We start from the raw sequence: 20,355 nt of genomic DNA on the forward strand, positions 1-20,355 counted from the left end.
AGACCGTGTTGATATATTAAGAAATCCGAGATGTAACTCATATTGGATCCATAACTACAAAAAAAGAAAAATACAGAAGAATATCCTTGTGAAAGATGTTAAATTTGACCTTTTCAATAAAGATTTTGGGGGGATTGTAACATCCATAACTTTCATCTTTGTTTTTATATCCCATTACAGTCCCACTTTCTATATATCGGATGGCGTGTAATGTTATTTTCAACTTCTAATTCGTTTCTTTTCACCATCTGATCAAAGGCGCAATTTGTCTTCATCGGTGTGATTAGTCTTGTTGCAAATTCAACCCTGATCCTTAACCAGTTTCAGTTGATCGCTGAGAAAGTGCAGTTGTGTGGATGAACAAAGATTCTGGTGGTTTTCTGTTGCAGAAGAAAACCTTTTTACTGTTATTGAAATGTGTTGTTTTGCAAGAAATAAAACATTTAAAACGATATTCAACTCAAATCAGCTCATGAGATCATTGTGTGGACCCCCACCCACGTAAAACAGGTTTAAACCAAACAACTCGCGATCAAAGCGGTAACTTTGGGGATTTACGCTAAACCGGAAGTCGGGAGGAGTGAATCATCTCGCCTCACCATGGTAACCGGACCACGCCCTCTGAACACACGCCAACACGTTCACGCAGGCAGGACCGTAACTGTGAGGTGGACCCGCTATAACCAGTGTTTTAACAACAACTTGGTGGTTTAACAACAACCATCCAAGGAATAAACACAGATACCATGTGATATACATGAGTACAGTGCTTTTCACTCAGGCTCCCCGTGAGCTACCTACGAGGGGTCTTTCTCTCCTCGTTGCAACAGTTGGTTCCGACCACAAGCAGCTTATTCAAGCCTCTGCGAGAAAGGTTATCTAACTGCAATTTAAACATAACGCAAAATGAGCCCTGGTGAGTATTTAGTGTCATAAAACTGCCTGAAATTGAGAAAAACGGGGATGCCATGTGATCTAAACGCAGCCAACGTGATCGCTATCTGTACACGCTTGTTTAGAAAGTTTGTTCACAGTCGTCCTCCGTACTGTTACATACGTTTAGAGTTGATAACACAGCATGGATTAGTCTGTTTTTATTATTTCAGTCATCTAAGCTCATATTTTTCACATAGTTTTTAATAACTTCTAAACATTTGCACTTTAGTGCCATGCTTTAGTTAGATTAGATTAGATTGTCCTTTATTCTTTGTGCAGCAGCAGTCATACCTGTCAAGTTTGGGATTTAAAAATAAGGGACATTTTCCACCGCTGTCCCACCAGCCCAACCGAGGTCCAGTATTACATTTTAAGGTTTAAAAAACATCTAAATAACTACGTTTCAACCACTTACAAACTACAATTATGTGCTCAGAATCTGACAGGATGACCTTTATGACACTGAAACGCTGTGGACATTCCTGTATATGTAATTCCTACAATAGAGATGAAAACACAAGGGAATTTAAGCACATGTATTTATTTTAAATATTTTCAGTTTATATACACATTGATTGTCTTGAAGTGAAACATTTACATTTTCACTCATGTGTCTCTCTGACATTCACTGACTGATGACACAGACGCATGTTTCTGTGACTCGAGTTGAAATAACTTTCAGAATGCGTGACTGAGCTCCATCCTGCTCCTCTTTAGAAAAGTAAATTCGGTTTCCCATTTTTAGAGATATTTACACGAAGTCTAAGCTTTTTTTGGTAGAAATCCCTTCTCTCTCGTCACATCCATCCATCTCTGATTTGTTGTTCTGAGTTTTTTCCCGTTGTCGCCACTAACCTCGCGAGAACTGCCACCCCGGCTGCAGCAGGTGGCCGTTCTCGCGAGGTTAGTTACAATTCAGTTTAGAGAGGCACAATAATGCTTTTTTTTAAATTATTATGTTATAAAACAGGAAATTTACGGGATAATACTAATATGGGAGGACAGCGGGAAAGAGGGGTAAAATATGGTAGTTTCCCGGCCAAAACGGGAGACTTGACAGGTATGAGCAGTACACAGTAGTTAAAGACCATCATTACTTATTGTCATGCTTTTCCCACAGAGGTGTGCCCTTTCTGTGGGAAAACATACAAGAGACTGAAGAGCCACCTGCCACACTGCAAAGCAGCAGCAAGCTCTAAAACACCTCCAGCCAAACAAGATGTCCCGGCAAACCAGGCATCGCCTCCTCAACCGGCTGCAGCACTGTCTGACACAACAGCAAAGGGAAAGAAGTCCCCGCAGAAGTCCTCGCAGAAGTCCTCGGCAGCAACAGCTGCAGAAACAGAGAGGGGTTCAACGGTGTCACGACCATCGTCGGCGTCTTTGAGTTCAACGTTGCTTCCATCTTCAACTAAGAGGAAACAGAAGCTTGCTGATCAAATCAAGACTGACACCCTTTTCTTGTCTGCATCTCCATCTCTGTCTCCCGCGACCTCTAAACCAAAAAAGAAGAGCCTCCGTGCATTGATAGAAGCTGCAAAGGCTGACCAGGTTACAGAGGCCCCGCTAAAGGGACCCAGATCGGTCTCAGAAAAGCAGAGTCCAGGCCTCAGAAGGTCTGAAGAGAAAAAGATCAAAACTACTGAAGACAAAGACGCAGAGGGTCGTGTTGCCCTTCTGTCTGTGGATACTAAATCAAAAGATTCTCCTAAAAAGAAGGTGTCAAAGATGAAGAAGGTTATTTCAACAACTCAACATACATCTGAGTCTCTGAACTCTCACACAAATGACAGTAACGAAGGACTCACTGCAAGACACAACTTTGGGGTGGACGGTGAGAGGGGGAGTGAGGATGTGTCTGCGAGTGCATTTTTCTTGAAATCAAGAAGTGCTGACCAGGTGAAAGTGACGCTCCAGGATGTTAAAGCCACATTAGGACGAGCTAATACCCACCGGCAGTCCAGCAGGCCCAGCATCCTGAGCAACATTGAAGTCGCTGTCTCACTAGGCAGCACTGATCTCAGTCCTGTCCTGCTTCCAGTGGAGACCCAGAAGGATGCTGTTACTGTGTCAGACCGGTTTCCAAGCACCAGCACCGAGTACGAAGAGCTTCAGTCGGGTCAGAAGTCTAAACAATCAGATTCGATCCCACTGCCAGGACCAATTTCTGCCTCCGCCTCCCTCCTCTCTGCACATGCATCCTCTCAAGTGCTACTAGCTCCTCCTGCTCCGTGCACCATCAGCTCCAGTGAGGTGTGGAAGGCGGCTCATCACAGGACAGGACTGCTCTCAATCTCCCCTCCCCTCCAACAGTTCTCCAGCCCTCTCCTTCATCCTCCGGCGGTACAGACTCTGCCCGGGAGGGGGGGGGAGTTTCAGCCGGAGGTCAGGAAGCAGGACGCTGCCGAAAAGCCAAATGAAGGCCAGTATTTCAAAAAGCATCGCTTGATATTGAAGCCCAGTTTAAAACTGACATTAAACATTGCGAGTCTTGCTTAAAGTTGCAGATTAAGTTAGGTTTTTTTATGGATGGAAATATCGTACATCTTGAACCATTTTGAACCAAACCATTTTTAATGTTTTCTTATTTTACAACAAACCACGGAATCCATTGATTCAATAAGAAAATAAATAAATAATTTAAGGCTAAATATTGTTTAAAATTCTTGATGAGACGTTTTGTTCAGATTTCCATCATTCTTTCTTCTTCTTGAGACAGATGTTTAGTTTAGTTTATTTTGTTCTGGTCATTTACATTTTAAGATGTTTGCATATACACACTGTATATGTATACACACAGGTATAAATATATATATTATATATATGTACACATTTCCTTTTTTTTTTTTTTTTTTTTGACCAAAAAGGTATAGGCTGAAGCCTCATGGCTTATTTTGCCTATCCTTTTCAACAAAAGGAAGACCTCAGAAACAAAAAGATACTAATAAGAAGAAAATGAAACGAACGAACAAAACAAAGAAAATGAACAAAGAAGAGAAGAAAATAAATGTGGTCACTCACGATTGAGGACAGCTGCAGGAGGAAAGTTGCATAATTTAGACAGTTTGATATGAAGATAATTTATATTAGTGTTCTATATTTATCTATTTTAGATTTATAATTTTTGTATGTGATAAAGTTTTAGAGCTTTGGCTTCTTCAGTTAAAACCCAGGGTTTTGTCAACTACTCGAGTTGTTAATGTTACGCTGTGATGAAAGCGTCTTCACACAGTGTGCATTCATCTGGCTGTGCGCTGATTCTTCCTGGGTGTTTCTGAACTGCAGGTGCACTGACGCAGCAGCGCCTTGGACAGGTGAGGCTGAGGGAGTTACCTGATTGGTTGGCCGGCAGTACCCCCACTCATCCCAGAGATGTTGTAGAAATGGTGCAAAAAGGTTGGTACGGCATCATTTGCATCCTCACAATGGCTCCTGCTGAGGTCTGCTCCTCATCAGCAGCTGGAGGCTCGTGTTCACAGCGCTGAGCTGCTGCAGCGCTGCTCTGTTCAGCTTCTGGCTTGTTCTTGGTTGAGTTGTGCACGTGTTTCCCCTGTGCTTCTCTCAGGGTGGCGGTGGTACTACAGGAGGTACGTGGATGTGAAGAAAGGAGGCGTGGGTGGACTGGGGATGTTGCTGGCTGGCTACTGCGTGCTCAGCTACATCTGGAGTTACCCTCACATAAGTGAGTGTCAGCATCACTTCACTACTTCCTTATACTGGATTCATTTTGACGACTCTTTTCTTTTGCTTTTTCTTTCTTTCAGAACTCAGTCGTTGGAGGAAGTATCACTGAGGTTGAAGGAAACTGTTTGGAAAAACACGACCGTGAGGAACGCAGCTGTGATGGAGCAATCATGTCCAAAATCCAGCTCATAGGTTTTCTCTGAGAAATTATTTTTATAAAACAGTTATTTTTGGAGAAGCACTTATCTGAGGTAGAAACTGCTAAGCTTAGCATTATAGCAAATGTGACGTATGGATTAAAGGTCCAGACAAAAATGGTGTCACCTGTTACCCGACCCTGATGCCATTGTTGTTAACTTCAGTTTAGTTTGACTGAAGACTGTCAAAATGATCAAATGTGATGGAAAAGGGATAAAGATGGAGACACTGTCAAAGAACAAGAAAAGAACATTATTAAATATACTGGGGGGGGATGACTATCAATAATTATTTGTGTGTAATTTATTACCTTTAACTGACTCCCTCATCTGCAAACTGTTACTTTGTGTCTTTGTAAATTATTTATTCACCTGTGTTTATCTTCTTTTTTTTTTCAGACATTAGATGAGGAAAAAATACCAAAGATCTGATTCTTGTTTTGTTTTTCTTATAAAATGAATTTTCAGCCTCCGGTGGCCATGTGTTTCCTAAAAGGACCACTAGGGGTCACTGTAGAGGCGCGTTACTAAAACTAAAAGGGTTCGGGAGAGTTATGACTGCTATGCAACATCTTCTCTGCCCTTTTGTGCAGAGGCATTGGTTCTGGGGTCCAGGAGAGGATTAAAGAGATCCAAAAGATGTTTTATTCAACAAAATGTGACTCGGGCCGCCACAGGGAGAAGAAAAATGAAAGTCCCGATGTGATTGTATTGTGAAGGGTTGCAAATATATATATTTTTCTTTTCCCTTTTGCAAAAGCGTACTCCACCGCATGATGTGATTATGCACGCATCGTCCATCAGTGCCAGTGTGCAACACTTGCAGAATAGTAATGAAGGGACTCTGAAGGAGGTTCTCAGGCGGGCTGGACCAGTTTAGTTTTTCTATTCAAAATGAATTTATTGTTGGTTCTTCTCGCCGCTGTAGTGAACATGTTAGCTACAAATTAAGAAATGACAGCATTTTTGTAACTATTTTTACTGACATTGCTTCTCAGCCAAAACAATAAAAATAATTTTCATTTTACTCTTGTTTTTCCTTAAACAATTTCTTTTTTTGTCCATACAAAAATTATAAATATTTTGTTTAACTTCATTTTATATGCAAAACAAGAGAGAAAGAAAAACAAAACTATACAATCAAGTGAGACAAACAGTGAAAGTGGGTGCAGAAAAACAAGCGTCTGCAGATCAGGTGGGGGAGGATTTTGTTACCAGGCCCCAGAGACATTGATATGCATCCAGATAACAATGTTTCACCAGCATGTCCTGCTTCATGTGATCAGAAAACTAACCTTCGTATGGATGGAAGTGCTATAGAGGCACGAAATCTTGCAGCAGTCCCCTGAAGGTGCAAACACAGAATCTCACCTAACACTCGCTTGACTTCAGATATTTACTACCAAAGCAGAGCCCAGTTTTTTCTCAGTGTACACGGGTCAGCAAGGGCTGATGTTGAGATGTAGGCAGGCTGTGATGGTCGCTGGCACTCCAAAAATAATTACAACAAAAAAAAACAGGAGGAGAAACTTTAACCCCACTTAAAAAGGCCTTCAGTCTACTGCGTTCACCTGTGAGCAATCGTATTTCACAGAAGAGGTAAGTGGTACCATCCAAAAAACAACCCTGGGAACATTTTTACACATCTAACTTGAACATTGAAACTGCGCTGGGATCAAAAGAGCAGTTTCAGTAGGTTTAGAAATGTGTAGCTAGCAACAAGGATCAAATATTTATCACAACAAATTTACGGTTTGGGGTTTTAAAAACTGTGAAACCCCCCCAAAATACTCTGTAAAAATCTGAATATTACAGGCCTACTATCAGTCTGTTTATCCTCAAGTGCCACAAACCTGTTTTACAACAAAATACATTAAATAAAACTGAGGGAGTTTCTGAACAAGACCACTCTCTTCTATGTTTTTTGGTTGTGCTGCTGAAAATGAAAACACAGCAAAGGTGAGAACAACTGCAAAGTGAGGAAAAAAAAAAGCAATGTGCAGAACTGGAAAACACTTGGGAATGATGTGAAAAATATGGCAAACTACACAAAAACAGCTGTAAACCGGTGTGCGTGAGTAGATAAGCACACGTTGACAGATGTGTCAAGGTAATAAAGCATAGATTAACAGATATGATCATCATATAACTATGCAGAAGGCAGACAAACATACGTACAATCAACGACCCCTTATGGTCATTTAACGATTTGATGAGGGTACTGTCAAGTTCACAATGCAGGGTAACACATCACGACAAACGAAAACAGTCCTCTTCTTAAATGTCATTTCTAAAAATGAGGAAATAAAAATCTAAATAAAAAAGATTCATTCAACATATCTTCCTCAATCTGAGGACTAATTTCTCCACGGACACAAACGGGAGATGAAATGATCAAAGATTTGTCCTGCGTCTGTGTCGGGACTTGCATACCTTTAAGGTACAAAAGAAAAATGCCAAAGAAAATGTGACTCAAGCACACGGAGAGAAACAAAGAGAAGAGCACTGTTGAGTGTAGCAACATGAATGTGATGGGTGATTCTAGTGTGACTCAGGTCGTCCTCGTTACAGGCAGCCGGAAGCAGGAAGACAGATTTTGGTTCTGCTTCGCGCTCACATTCTAGTTCCCCCAACGTGCTCGGCATCAACCCGGCCCTCGGGTCCAGTTCCTGAAGGGACGACGTTTAGTGCAATTTGTCTACATGAACGAGTCTCGACTGAGCTCAGCTTGAAAGAGACATCGCCATGAATCTGATGAACACTAGAGCTTCTTTGTGTAAACACTTTCCTATAAAAACCTACAGTTAGGCACAGCGCCGCCGCACTCTTCCTCCTGCGGTGGGAGGAAAAGATGAACTGGGACAAACTGTCGTCTCTGAAGAGAGGAACGCTTGCATCGCTTGCAAAACGGTTTCTTTTTCCTAGCGTTGCGGACCATTCTGCTTTAAAATAACTTTAAAATGAACAAAACAAAGGTTTACATATGTCGATCCACTGCATTGCACATGTTCCCGGATCTTTATAGGTAAGTAAGTGCCTCTGTTCACCTTGAGGTGTCACTCTGAAGCAATGCTTCAAAAACCTTCCCAATGCCGACTACGTACATGCTACATGGCTGCGCATCGCAAACATCACAGACCTGAAAGATGAGTAACCATGTTTCCACGCGGGAGTTTGAAAAAGGGGGAAACTGGTACAAACGAAAGAAGCTGAAAGTGTAGATGAGGATGAGACGTCAGTCTCAACATTCCAGGATGCTGTTGACGGCGGCCTCTAAAGCTGAATCTGTGTCCAGGGGGGCGGGGGACTTGGGCTGCGGTGAGTACTGAGGCTGCATGGGGTGGGGGGACAGGTGGTGCAGCGCTTGGTACGGACTCTGTCCTCCTGACGCTGCAAAATGCGAGGGTTTACCTTGGGGGTGACAGTTAGCAGAGCTGGGGCTGTGGTTCCCCACGCTGCTGGACCTGGAGCACTGCTGGGACCTCTTCAGGTCCAGCAGCCTCTTGGTTTCTGGGTGTGACGGGTGGAGTGTCTCTGGGGAACCCGCTCCCTCAGCCTCACTCCCACCCGGGTCCTCGTACCCCGGCTGAGAGTCTGTCCTGTAAGGCGGCTCGGCGGAAGCTCGTTCAGACTGATCCCAGCTACAGCCGGGGGCCGACTGAGGGGGGGAGGGGTTCTGGAAAAGTCTGGACTTTGTCCCACAACAGAACTCTTCCATGAAGCCATCTATTAACCGGGCAGAACAAAGGACGGGTTTAGTTAAAGGCTTTGAGTGACAAACATACTCCTCTTTTGTCTTTTGCTTATACCTGGATCCACCAGGACCATGCGCTTGTCTTGCGTCAGGTTGCTGCGCTCCTCTTGGTTGAAGGTCCTGTCAATCATCACTATTTCTGATGACGGACTGGAACGCTGCAGGGAGAGAGGCGACAAGCAAATATTCACCCCGTATCATTAATAATATGCATCACAATCTCAAGTGCTGATTGGATTACTCTCTTTCTTTGAGGTGGGACTTAATTGACCCTTTGTCCAGCCCCGAGCCCTGTTGCCAGGTCGGACAGACCTGTCATCACTCCCGTCCACTTCCAAGTAAAAACGGGGTTTTACATCACTTTATTTCTAATTAATGTACCAAAGAAAATCAACAGCAACTAGATATAAATTAAGGGGAACACTTCAGGTACCGTGTAGTGAGTTTAAAAACCTGAGGTTGTCGGCGAAAACGAGATCTTTTGATTAGTTTAGCTGATAGTATAGTGGAAGTGTTGAACTGCGAGTGTGTATGTATCCAAAACAGACATTTTACATAATTTACCATTGGTTTGGGGATGAAATGTATTCCTGTGATGCTCTCTTACAAGTGCCCGAAACACACCGCTTAACCATTTCAAGATAAATAAATAAACGCCTTCCGTGGTTGTAGCTATGGGTTGTAGCTGCTGCCGAGAAGACTCTGTTTTGGAAGTACGGATCTGATTTCTGCCAGTTTGGGGATAAAAAATACGCTGCACCCTCACTACACTGTGTGCAGTGTGCTCTGAAGTGTTTCTTTTACTAATAAAGTTTTTAAAAAATAATCCAGTAATTTAAATTTCGATACAATCTTTGAATCTTTCTTCTTTGAATCTTTGAATTTTTATTTCGGCTTGTACAGAACAAGATGAAAAGGAAAAAAAAAAAAAAACAACATTTCTTTTGCCGAAAAGGTGTAGGCTGAAGCCGTAGCTTATAGTGCCTACCCTTTTTTCTTATGATCAGCAAAAATATGAGACATTAGCTTTTACTCTGTGAAAACAAACAATACATAAAGAAGAAAAAAAAAATAAGTAAGACAAAATATAAAATTGACATTTCACATCCTAGAATGTTTTTGATAGTATACTTTATAATTATAGTGTTTTATATTTATTTACAATATTTTCTTTAAACAATTTCTTAAACTTGACGATAGAGCGATAGAGCGAGAGAGAGATACAAGGCAAATAAAAAGTATGGATTTTCCATTGATGTGAACGAGAGAGACGGCTGTTTTGTCCAACCGGATATTCTGACCCGGATGGAGCAACGGAGAATTATTTTTCTGACTGGTCAGTCAGGGACCAATCAGAAGGCCGACAAAGGGTCAATTGACTTCCTAGAGTTTGAGGTTTAAAGTTTAACAGATTGTCATGTAGGTTTATAATGAATCCCCAATAATTGTGCATATATACGACCACCTCCTCCGGCGTCTACTTGCCTCAGCTTCCACCATCAGCAGCCGTCTGTATTTGTTCACCATGGACTGTGTCCTCTTCAACACGTGAGACGCGACACCCTCAAACTCCTCATCCACTGGGAACGAGCAACCACGAAGCAGCATTTAGATAACAGCCATTTCCTTCTGTACGTGTGAGTCAGGAGAATGATTTCAGTGCTGTACCTTGCAGGAACTCGTCGTGGCTGGGTGGAGCCCCGTGGACCACGTGGTAAGGCAGGAGTCTCAGCAGCGCGTCGTCCACTGAAGTGAACTGGAGCCGATCTGGGTTGTAAACTCCAGCGTGATCCCTCCTCAGCTGCTGTAAAACCCTTATCAATTAATAGGAAAAAACAAAACCTGGTCAGCGTCCAGATGAAATCCAACTAAAACTTACAATTACCCCAGGTGTTTTAACAAAACTCACATTTCTCCTCTCGTAAGGGGTAAAATAACCGGCTTCTTCTGCGCACCAACCTGCAGAGAACATGTACGACCCAAAGCTGTAATTATATTGTTACCACGGCTTCTTTCAAACGGGCATTTGAAAAAAAAACACCCAACATACCTCAGCGTTTAGCATCAAATCTGGCGTTGGGGTTTTTATGGCTGAAAGAAATCATACAAACAATAAAAAGCAATTAGTTCAGCAGACGACACTCACTTTGAATATATTTTAAAAAGACAGTGCAAAGCTTATTCACCGTGTAAGGTGCTGAGCTGCACCTGTTTAAAGGCGGGCGATGAAGAACTCTGAAAAATAAAGCCGTGTTGGTCAGACAGCAGTCGTGCAGGTGAAAGGTGGAGTGAGAGTGGCGGACAGCAGACTATACCTGTCTGAAGTCCTGGTGTTCCTGCGTCAGGTTGCCCGGTGAGGGGGACAGAGAGGTGGAGTTCTGAGGTTGAGTCACTAGGAGGCGCTGTACCGGACAAACTGAGGCTTGGCCTTGACCGCCGATCCCCGCCGTTGCTGGGCCGACCAGAGTCAGCCGCCCGGTCGTGCAGGATGTCTGCACCGGGGTGGAGCTGGCGCACGAAACCCCCGTCCACGTCTGCGCTACGGGACCTCTGATCTGACTCCCACTCATCACTCCTTGATTTAAAATCAGCTGACTTCCTGGTGACGCGGTGAAGTTGTGCCCTGCAACAATCTGCACCGTGTTTTGACTGGTAATTATGGTGTTTGAACCAGGGTTGGTGGGGCCGTTATGGACGCTGCTGGACTGTGTGAGAGCCAGAGAGCTGGGCAGCAGGAACTGCCCGGGGGCCATGTTGGTCTGGGCCTGCGTCTGCTGCTGCTCCAGTGACGGCTGCACCACTACGGAGCCGTTGGAGGTGTACTGTGCTCCTGCATTAGTGTTCACAACGTTAGCCACGGTGGTGGAAGACGGCTGGAGACCCAGGCTGTAGACAGTCTGCACCCCGGCTTGGGGGGGTTTGGGCTGGATTGGTCTGACAATAGTCTGGGTCCCTCCCGGGCCCCTCTGGATGATGATGTTTTGAAGGGGGATATTTTTGAAGGGTACGCCGACTTGGCCTATTTGCCCTTGAGCAGGGGCAAATACGGGCCCCCCTCTCGCGGCCCCCCCCGGGGCTGCAGGCACCCCGGGCCTGAGCACGATCTGAGGAGTTCTTTCCAAGCTGCTGAGCGTCATCACGCCGGCACCCGTCCCGAACGAGCCCAACACCTGGATGTGCTGGGCGGAGCCGTTGGGCAGCGGAGACATTCCTTGCAGCAACTGGCCTGCTGGGAATGCAGCCGTCGCCGTGGTTACCACACCCACCCCACTTCCGTAGCCTCCCGAGACCAGCTGGGAGGAGAAGGGACCGGGAGCCTGCACGAGAGTGGGAGCCGGCTGAGAGTCCAGCAAGGCCTCCTGGGCCAGCGTCTGCTCCGTGATGTCTGCCTCCAGGAGGGACTTCTGCAGGATATCGAAGGGTTGGTCCTCTCCTCCCAGATCGATCTCTGCAGGAGAGCTCTCACTGCCCAGCTCGTCTTCGATAAATGAGAGACTGGTGGAGAGCTGGAGGCCTGACCCGACCGAGTCCTCGCCAAATTCCCCCATCGCAGAAGAGCCATCCTTAAGGCAGGAGTCGGAGCCGGCCTGAAGAACGTATCAGAACAAAAACTACACTTTAGCATCGTTCTTTTCCTTTTTTTAAGATTTGTATTCAGTTGCAGACAGGAAGGGGGTAGAGAGATAGAATGGGGATGACATGCAGCAAAGGTGCGCAGGCCGGGATTCGAACCTGCGACCGCTGCAAGAGGACAGTAGCCTCAGTATTTGGGCCGCTTGCTTAACCCACTGCACCACCGAGCGGCCCTAGCATCATTCTTTTACAACACATTTATATTTTCTTTATCATCATACAGTTTTTCATCATATATAACATATTTAAGTAATTCCATTGCAACTTATCTTACTATTTAAGTGCCCATTGGCTTACATAATCAATGAGGATGGGTTTGGTTGGTTAATTTGAAATGTTGCTTTCCCTCTCATCCAATTTAAATACTGGTAGTCAGTGTTTTTACATGAAACTTGAGGCCACATATCAAAAAATGTTGGACAAATATTGAAAATGTTCTATATATTACTACAAGTCCTGACTTTTTCAAACTTTTACCACCTCCATGCAGCTTTTCACCATGGAAACAGGTGAAGCTGTGCCAAAAACCTTAAAAGTGCTGCAATGTACCACCCTCCCAGTTTAAAATGTAGGTGAAAGCTTAGCCAAATAATTCAGCCAAATGCCAGTGCGTCCTGCTTGTTTTGGTTGAAATCAAAGTAACATCATATCATACTTACTGTGTCGTTAGCAAATAAGGACCCATCTGATCCATAAGCTGCATTTGTCACATCATCTTCCTCAATCTATAGAAACAAAAAGGGACAATCAACCGCCAGCTGATCAATATGTTCAGGTTATGCGTTCATGATTTTGACAAAACAGAACATCAACTCACAGACTTGCTGTTGCTGCCATGGAGATAGTCATTCAGTGCATCCACATCTCTAAAAAGAAGAAAAGGTTAGACTTTACAAGACAATAAAACACCTGTGAAGAGAAATAACTTTAGCGTGGCTTCAAAATTGTTAGTTTGTTCAGAAGAATATTTTTGCACCTCAACCAATAACTAACTTCCCTTATTCAACAGGAAGAGGGGAAATACAGTTATAGCTATGGTCTCAGAGACAAGTATTAAACATGTTGCTCGTCATTCTGAGGGAAGATAAGGTGTGGCCAGGCTGTTGACTTTCAACCAACTCTTCCTAAAACCCCAGTAAGCAGACAACATAAATGCTCTAGTTTATTTATTTGTTTTACCCTAAAATATCCAGAAGACGGCGATCGTCGTCATCATCCATGACACCTGAAAAAGCGTGGAGGGATTGGAGGTGAGAATGTGGGAGCTTTCTGTTCATGTTTGAATGTGCACAGACTTGTCATGTCAAGGACCATGTTTTACTCTCAGATGTGGGTGACTGTGTACTTTTATTACTGTTGTGAGAACATCCAACTCACAGATTTCCAGCAGGAAGCATGGATTCAGTCATTTAACACCTTTTCTCTCGAGACAGGCTGGGCTGCAGGGGGAGAAAATGCATTTAGTATAATGAAAATGCCTTTGTGGGTGCAGCAGAGTGGCTTATGTGGAGCAGAAACGTGAGTATATGAAGCAGGGGATGTGCAGGGAAGGTTTGTTATTCAGTATACTAGTAAAGGATGGGATGGCCTTCATCCCCTCCTACAAATGCTTGCCAGACACACAAACTCCCTCCCATTAAGCTCTTCTGCTGTCCTACATTGGCTGTCTCTGTCTGCAGAGTAAAAATGGGCATTTGGGTACAAAACACTCCCCCTTTTCAAGGTATATGTTAGTTATTTCAGGCTCATCTCCACATTGTCAGGCTTAGTGTAGTTTCAGCCAGCAGTGAAACATTGATGCAACAAAAGGGGGACAAAATCAAGCCATTGGGAAAGTGCTAAATCCAGCAAAGTAATGTGTATTTTAATGTCTACTGAGTTGTTGCAGTAAAAATATGTAAAAAAAAATAAAATAAAATAAATGTTTAAAAGTAAAAATAAATAAAAATTGTGCAGCTGGGCCAGTAAAATTGGGCTGGTATTTGAGAAGAATGTACCCCAGATGAAAGGATGTTATGTTTAAACGTAGACTAAACGCATGTTTGTCATTGTTGAGGGTGTGAAACAGCCGCAGTGCTGTAAAATGGCCGTCGCTGTCCCTGGGCTGTCTTTGCAGGCGAACCACATCCAGCCTCCATCTTTGAACCACGGAGAACAAAGACCGAGCTGGCTGCGACACTAAAACAAAGCCGTTGTAAATATACCGTAGCAACAAAATATAAACTAAAAACAAAAGGCTTTAATCACAGTCCTAATCGTTTTGAGATGTATAATAAAATATGTTCGGTTGTCACAGTCGTCGAGTCGTTGGTCCTTGAACGGCCGTTGAAAATTTTTTAAGAGGAAGCAATGGCGACCTTTCCACAATAAAATCAAACATAGGAAACTAATAAGTACGATCGTATTTTATTTCAAAACCACGCCAAGGGTGGACAGATAAAAAGTAAAAGCCAAAAAAAAAAATAAATAAAAACTCCACTACTTTTTCAGTAATGTTAAACTCGAAGAAGATTTAAAAAAAAATCTAACCCCCCATTTTAACAGTTAAAAGCGTGATGTGTGAACTGGAGCTCGGGTTAGTGTCCATGGTGACCGAAATAAGTCGCAAACGGCTCAGCAGAACTGGACGCCTTTGTAAATTATGCTTTGGGTTGTTTTTTTTTTTTAAGTATCAATTTCACGACTGTAAAAAAAACCAAGCCATCTGTCTTGAAGCGTTTTAATGGTTTTGTACAGGTGTGGGCTTATATAAGTCTCGGAAATCCCCCCTAGCATGCAAGAAGCGGCTGAAATCTGCTCTTTTTGTCTGCGGTTTGAAACACTGGACTGTGCAGCTGGCGGGTTTTATTTCCAGAGATAGACTGAATCGACAGAATGACGATGGTCGCATTCAAGCAGCCCGTGGTCGCTGACGTGCTGGTTCTGCTGTCATTTGTCCTCGCCGCGGCTTTATCTGCCAACACGAACAGCGGCGTCACGTTAGTGTGGCCATGCCGAACCTAGAAGGGTTCCACCGGGCCGCCTGGGCCGGCTCGGGTCCCGGCGGGGCCGCTGTCCGGGCGGTGCCGTCCCGCATCGGCCTGGCTCTTTAGCTATAGCCGAGAGCGAGGTCGGCGACGGCCGTGTCTGGAAAACGGCGGCGCGAACTCGTCGAAAAGGCTTAAAGGACCAAACCGTGGCGAGCCATAAATATTTATCCCGATTAGCATATGAACATAAAGACGAGTCGAAGAGGCGAACCCTTTTACTGCTGTCTCACTCCTCTTGAAACCCAATATCTCCATTTGGCAACTTTTAATTTGCTCCCCCCCTCCTTCTCCTCCTCCTTCTCCCTCTCCCACTCATATATTTTTTCTCGCCGTCCCTGTTCTGTCTCGAATAGATTTTTCTCTCCGCTCAAACTCTCTTCCCTCCCTGAAGGAAGGGAGGAAGGAGCTCGTGTGTGCTTTTTTCCTTGAAATTTTTATCACAAAATTATAATACACTCAAAGGGGAAACTCACCGTCATGAAAAAGCAGTGTCTCGTCAACGGGGTTTCCTCGCCATCGCCGCACGGGTCGTCGGGGTAGTGCACACACCGAAATCAGCAGCGGTCATCGGCGTCTCACGACCCCGCACATTTCAATAGCACTTGTTATAAATTACGATAAGTTCAATTCAATTCGTATTTCTATTTATGTGGGTTATAATAAAATGTTTTATATCCCTCGTGAATATAGGATAAATGTTATTAGACAATCATCACCAACGGTAGAGGGCGAGCCTGTGTTTGCCACACCTTTACGTTGCTCAGGTATGATTGATATCATAGAAGTTTGAAATAAGTGCAAAACCTGCACATTTATTTGTGTTTTCTTTCCTTTTTTTATTACTTGGGTTTTGTCAGAAGACGAATATAGTATAATTAAAAGCAATAACTAGACGAAAACCAGAAAGGATGAAAGTTCACTGCAAAGAATTCTACTAAACATGTATAAACAAATGTATGTTCAGCATTTAGTTTTTTTTATTTTGAAAGACTCAAAACTGTTTTACAGTCACGAATTACTTGTAATCCAAATTATATAATCGTATTTGACAAGTATGTTGCTAAAATAAGTTTTTATCATAAAATATCTCCTTGTCTTATAGGGAAATTCTCATATCTTCTTTTCAGAGCATCTTTAAAATATGACACATGGATAAATATGTTTAATCTCATCTTCTGATTATTTGCAGGTAGCTGACTTTATTTATTTCCATTAAAACTGAAGATGAAACATATACATTATCACTTTGTTCTTTCCTTCTATCACAACTCTGTGTTTATTAAAGTAATAAAAGCATAAAAAGATACAATACAGAAGTTCTACAAGGCACACTAACACATTAACCTTTTGTGAGTACTGTTATTGTTGTATTCATTTAATTTGACAACTGTAAATTCTTAAAGTGAAATTGAAGTACCTTTAAAAAAAATGAAAACAACATTAACATATTTATATTCTGGTTCGTATTCTCATGCTGATCTTATTTCCAGGTAATTTGATTAATTAATGATTAATGTTCCTCCGCTGCGGCAGGGGGCAGTGTCCGCTCGTCATTTAATGGAAGCCACGAAGAAGTAACATGTCCATTCTGCAACATCAACAGAAGAAGAAGAACGGCGGCGTCATCTCCACAACAAACCGGCAGCCAACATGGACCACCCTGCGGAAACCAGTCAGGAAAATGAGTTTAACGGCAAAATACAAGAGCGGCTCCACAAACGGAACCAGGCGCGGGTGGAGGACGCCGAGCGGAAGAAAGAATCCCAGCAGAGCCAGTCTCTCGCCGAGGAGAAGAGCTCGTACTTCTCCAGCAGCTTCTACGAGCAGCGGGACTCCGTCCAGCAGCTGCTGTCCAGCTGCGCCGGGGCCGACAGGGCTGCTGCGACCCTGCGGCTGGAGGAGGCCACGGCCCAGATCCTGCTGATGCAGAAGTTTCTGAATGACAGCATGCCGTTTCTCACGTCCTTCCACCTGACGAAAGCCCAAGCCGCCCTGCAGAAGCTCCAGGCGTCTCTCGCCGAGACCCGGGAGGAGGCTCTCCCCAAGAAGAAGTTTGCTTTCCGAGCTCGCAGTAAAGCGGCAGAGCCGGTCCCAGCACCAGCACCAGCACCAGAGGCGGACAGAACCCCCCCTGATGCTGCCAGCCCTGCGGATCCAGGGACAACAGGCGTGGACGGAGCCCCACCCTCAGACCTGCACGGTTTCTCCCACAGGAAGGATGAATTTCTAAGTATGACAGCAGAGGAGATCCTACACAGAGACTTGCTGTTGACTCATCTGACCAATTGCAAAGTGCGTCTGTATGGTTCCCCCAGCACCCTGCACCTGAAGCACATCGACAGCTGTGAGATCCTGTGTGGTCCTGTATCCACTTCAGTGTTTATAGATCATTGCAAGGACAGTACTCTGGCCTTCCCCTGCCAGCAGCTGAGGACCCACAACACCACGGACACCCAGGTGTATCTACACGTTACCAGTCGGGCCATCATCGAGTACTGCCGAGGGATGAGCTTCGCCCCATTCTCCTGGTCTTATCCCACTTTGCAAGATGACTTTTCTGCGTCTGGCCTAGATCAGGGCAGGAACAACTGGAATCAGGTGGATGACTTTAACTGGCTGGCTGCAGGGACACCATCCCCAAACTGGACCGTCATCCCTGAAATGGAAAGAAAAACCACCTGGGACCCTTAGGTTTTATTATTTGAATTGTTTAGATTTAACATATTATGATGGTGATGCTACTGCCTTACTTAGACACCAGTCCACCTAATTAACATATATATATATATATATATATATATATATATATATATATATATATATATATATATATATAGCCTTTTCATAAAGAAATTCACTTCTTGGCCAAGATGAGTTTGTGGTTCACAGTAGTTTTAAGCTTAAAGATCCTTGTTATGTTTCTTTGCACGTTTAAGGTTAATCACTTTGTGCATGTAAGTTGTTTGAAAAAGGAGTTTAAAGTGTTCAAACTAATCTGAATTGTGTAAACCCAACTTCTATTTGGTTTCTTTGCCAAAACCTGAAAATATCCAGATTGCTGTAATACAAGAAAAATACAGAAAACCCTAATGAGTGTAAAGTATCAATCAACACTTGAGGATTTATGCTTGAATTAAATCTTCAAAATGATTAATTTGAGGGTGATTTGAGCAAGCCTTTCATTACGTGAATTTAGTTTCAACATTTAATCAATTTTCCATGTATTACATGTTTTATTTTGGTTCCCACTCAAGACATATTGTTCTTAGAGCAAACGTAGATGTTTGACATTCAGAAAACTCCAGCTCTGCGACATTATCCAGAGGTTTTCACGACTGGGAAATCCTGCTGGATTATTCTGGTCTGTTTGACATGAAGGAGAGGTGTGATCATGCCTCGTTGGGACCCGGGAACACAAACTCAATTACCTGAGCACCGAACACTGTTAATCCCATCAACAACTTTTCCCTTGTAAAAGAAGGAACTGTCAGTCTGTTTTAGTGTTAAGTTAAATTTAGAAGTACTTTTCCCTAATTATTTCCAAGTTGTGGCTTTCTGGTAAACTAATATTTGTTCATTAATAAAAAAAATTAAAACCCATTGTTTGACTGTATACTACAAAATAAAAGCTTTTCATGTCACTGTAGTTAAAACTTAAAATCTCTACAGCAGCCAGAAAAGGTTTCAACGTAAATAGCTTGGTGCTGAGTATAATACAAATAAATAATCTTGAAGCTCCCAAGGTCTGAGGCTTTTATTTGTTGTGATCTTATTTACAGTGACTGTTCTGCTCTGTCTTCTGTCATTGATTTAAAAACTAACTTTCTCTTAAAAGCCCCCCAAAGTTAACTTTATGGTTTATGAGTTTTATATAAGCAGTAGTCTTTCAACCTACTGCAGTATTTTAAACAAATGCGGCAGCAGTGTTTACGTGTTCTCAGGGCATCTGTGTGCATCTTCTCCGGGCACTCCGGTCCAAAAACATGCACGTCAGGCTAAATGGTGAGTCTAAATTGACCTCAGGAGCATGTGAGGTTGTTTATGTGTCCGTGCCATGAACCGGCTGGACGGATGTACCCTGGGGAGCCATAAGACACCTGGATGGGCTCCAACGGGCCCCTCTGACCCTGAATGACTGTAATAATACACTTACATTTGATTTAAACGGATGCTTTATTGGGTGTACCTTTGAACTCGACTAAAATCAAAAACAACGGCTCTGCCATGAATGATGCCGTTATTGTACATTTTGTACATTTTAACAAGATTGGATCCTGTTGTAGGGTTCAGCGCAGGCTCATGTTCTTACTGAGTCGGGCTCCACGATGTTCCTGTCACATCAATCTGTCGAATGATGAAAAAAGACTAACATTTCTGAATAAGTTACACTGCGTCTAATAAAATTCTGCACTATTTTGTGCAAATCTCTTAAGGTTGTAAGGTTTGGATCTGCAAAATAGACCGCAGAGTAAAATAGTTAATGTATAGTGAGCTGATGAACTAAAATCAATATTTTGTACAGAAAGAAAAAGATGACGTCATTTCTACAAGTCGTGACTTGGGATTCTCTGAGCCGATTGAAAAACAGGTTAAGTAAAGAAAAGTGCACAGGCTTCATAAAAGTATAATTTATGGCAGAGCTAATGAATTGCTTTAAGTCCAACTCCAAAGGCATATTTAGTAGTTTGCTTTATAATAATTATCATTATGTTTTAGAGGCGCAACTAATAGTAAAAGGAAATATTGAAAACTGATGTCTCTAAGTTAAGAAACTTTAAAGTCGTGAGGTTCAAATTTGATGACAGCAGATGATAAACAGCTGGTTGGCTTTGAATTACCTTTAAAGCTTTATGGATGTTCACTTTACTTTTCATTCAGTAAGCACAAAAACATTAATTATTGTTGTTGCCTCGAAAGAATAACAGTAAATGTCGACTTTAACCATAAAGGCCCAACTTAAAAAATCTAATAGTGTGTCATGTCAGATGTTCTCTAAGCACAATAGCGCTTTAGAGTTTTGTGAGGCCCTATCAAGTATTTTGAACATTTTTGTCCCCTGAAAAAATCCACGACCATAGCAAAAAGTTTGGTAAGTTGGTCTGTGATGGCCCAGTTGTAAATA

At 43.1% G+C, this 20,355-nt stretch overlaps 3 protein-coding genes across 8 annotated transcripts; 2 read left to right on the forward strand and 1 right to left on the reverse strand.

Annotated features, from left to right (window-relative positions):
• Positions 1–720: 720 nt before the first annotated feature.
• Positions 721–5,820, forward strand: si:dkey-21c1.4 (uncharacterized protein C17orf80 homolog). The gene is made up of 5 exons (XM_061708844.1): positions 721–916; positions 2,057–3,358; positions 4,222–4,332; positions 4,502–4,618; positions 4,701–5,820. Exons 1-5 carry the CDS (start codon positions 907–909, stop codon positions 4,727–4,729), a joined length of 1,569 nt encoding a protein of 522 aa, XP_061564828.1. The 5' UTR covers positions 721–906; the 3' UTR covers positions 4,730–5,820.
• bicral (BICRA like chromatin remodeling complex associated protein) lies at positions 5,703–15,767 on the reverse strand. 5 transcript variants are annotated; one of them, XM_061708797.1, is made up of 13 exons: positions 15,707–15,767; positions 13,582–13,643; positions 13,384–13,429; positions 13,022–13,070; positions 12,864–12,929; positions 10,887–12,158; positions 10,758–10,806; positions 10,622–10,662; positions 10,481–10,530; positions 10,240–10,385; positions 10,057–10,151; positions 8,627–8,729; positions 5,703–8,543 (listed from the first exon to the last, which is right to left on the reverse strand). In XM_061708797.1, exons 3-13 carry the CDS (start codon positions 13,422–13,424, stop codon positions 8,059–8,061), a joined length of 2,397 nt encoding a protein of 798 aa, XP_061564781.1. In that variant the 5' UTR covers positions 13,425–13,429; positions 13,582–13,643; positions 15,707–15,767; the 3' UTR covers positions 5,703–8,058. The 5 variants fall into 5 exon arrangements, with proteins under 5 accessions (XP_061564781.1, XP_061564782.1, XP_061564783.1 ...); XM_061708798.1 differs by lacking the exon at positions 15,707–15,767 and adding an exon at positions 15,204–15,546; XM_061708799.1 differs by lacking the exon at positions 15,707–15,767 and adding an exon at positions 15,445–15,461.
• Positions 13,999–18,970, forward strand: tbcc (tubulin folding cofactor C). 2 transcript variants are annotated; one of them, XM_061708866.1, is made up of 2 exons: positions 13,999–14,056; positions 16,837–18,970. In XM_061708866.1, exon 2 carries the CDS (start codon positions 16,884–16,886, stop codon positions 17,922–17,924), a length of 1,041 nt encoding a protein of 346 aa, XP_061564850.1. In that variant the 5' UTR covers positions 13,999–14,056; positions 16,837–16,883; the 3' UTR covers positions 17,925–18,970. The 2 variants fall into 2 exon arrangements, with proteins under 2 accessions (XP_061564850.1, XP_061564849.1); XM_061708865.1 differs by having other exon boundaries at positions 14,020–14,056; positions 16,767–18,970.
• Positions 18,971–20,355: the final 1,385 nt, after the last annotated feature.

The sequence above is a fragment of the Cololabis saira genome, chromosome 19 (genome assembly GCF_033807715.1).
Source record: "Cololabis saira isolate AMF1-May2022 chromosome 19, fColSai1.1, whole genome shotgun sequence".
NCBI lineage: Eukaryota > Metazoa > Chordata > Actinopteri > Beloniformes > Belonidae > Cololabis > Cololabis saira.

Coding starts and splice junctions, on each gene's coding strand:
- tbcc (XM_061708866.1), top strand. CDS start 16,884: ATGGACCACCCTGCGGAAACCAGTCAGGAAAATGAGTTTAACGGCAAA.
- bicral (XM_061708797.1), bottom strand. CDS start 13,424: ATGGATGATGACGACGATCGCCGTCTTCTGGATATTTTAGG. Junction 12,159..12,863: donor CCTTATTTGCTAACGACACA/GTAAGTATGATA, acceptor TACGTTCTTCAG/GCCGGCTCCGACTCCTGCCT. Junction 8,730..10,056: donor TGCTGATGGTGGAAGCTGAG/GCAAGTAGACGC, acceptor CTCTCCCTGCAG/CGTTCCAGTCCGTCATCAGA.
- si:dkey-21c1.4 (XM_061708844.1), top strand. Junction 3,359..4,221: donor TGCCGAAAAGCCAAATGAAG/GCCAGTATTTCA, acceptor TCTGAACTGCAG/GTGCACTGACGCAGCAGCGC. Junction 4,619..4,700: donor CTGGAGTTACCCTCACATAA/GTGAGTGTCAGC, acceptor TCTTTCTTTCAG/AACTCAGTCGTTGGAGGAAG.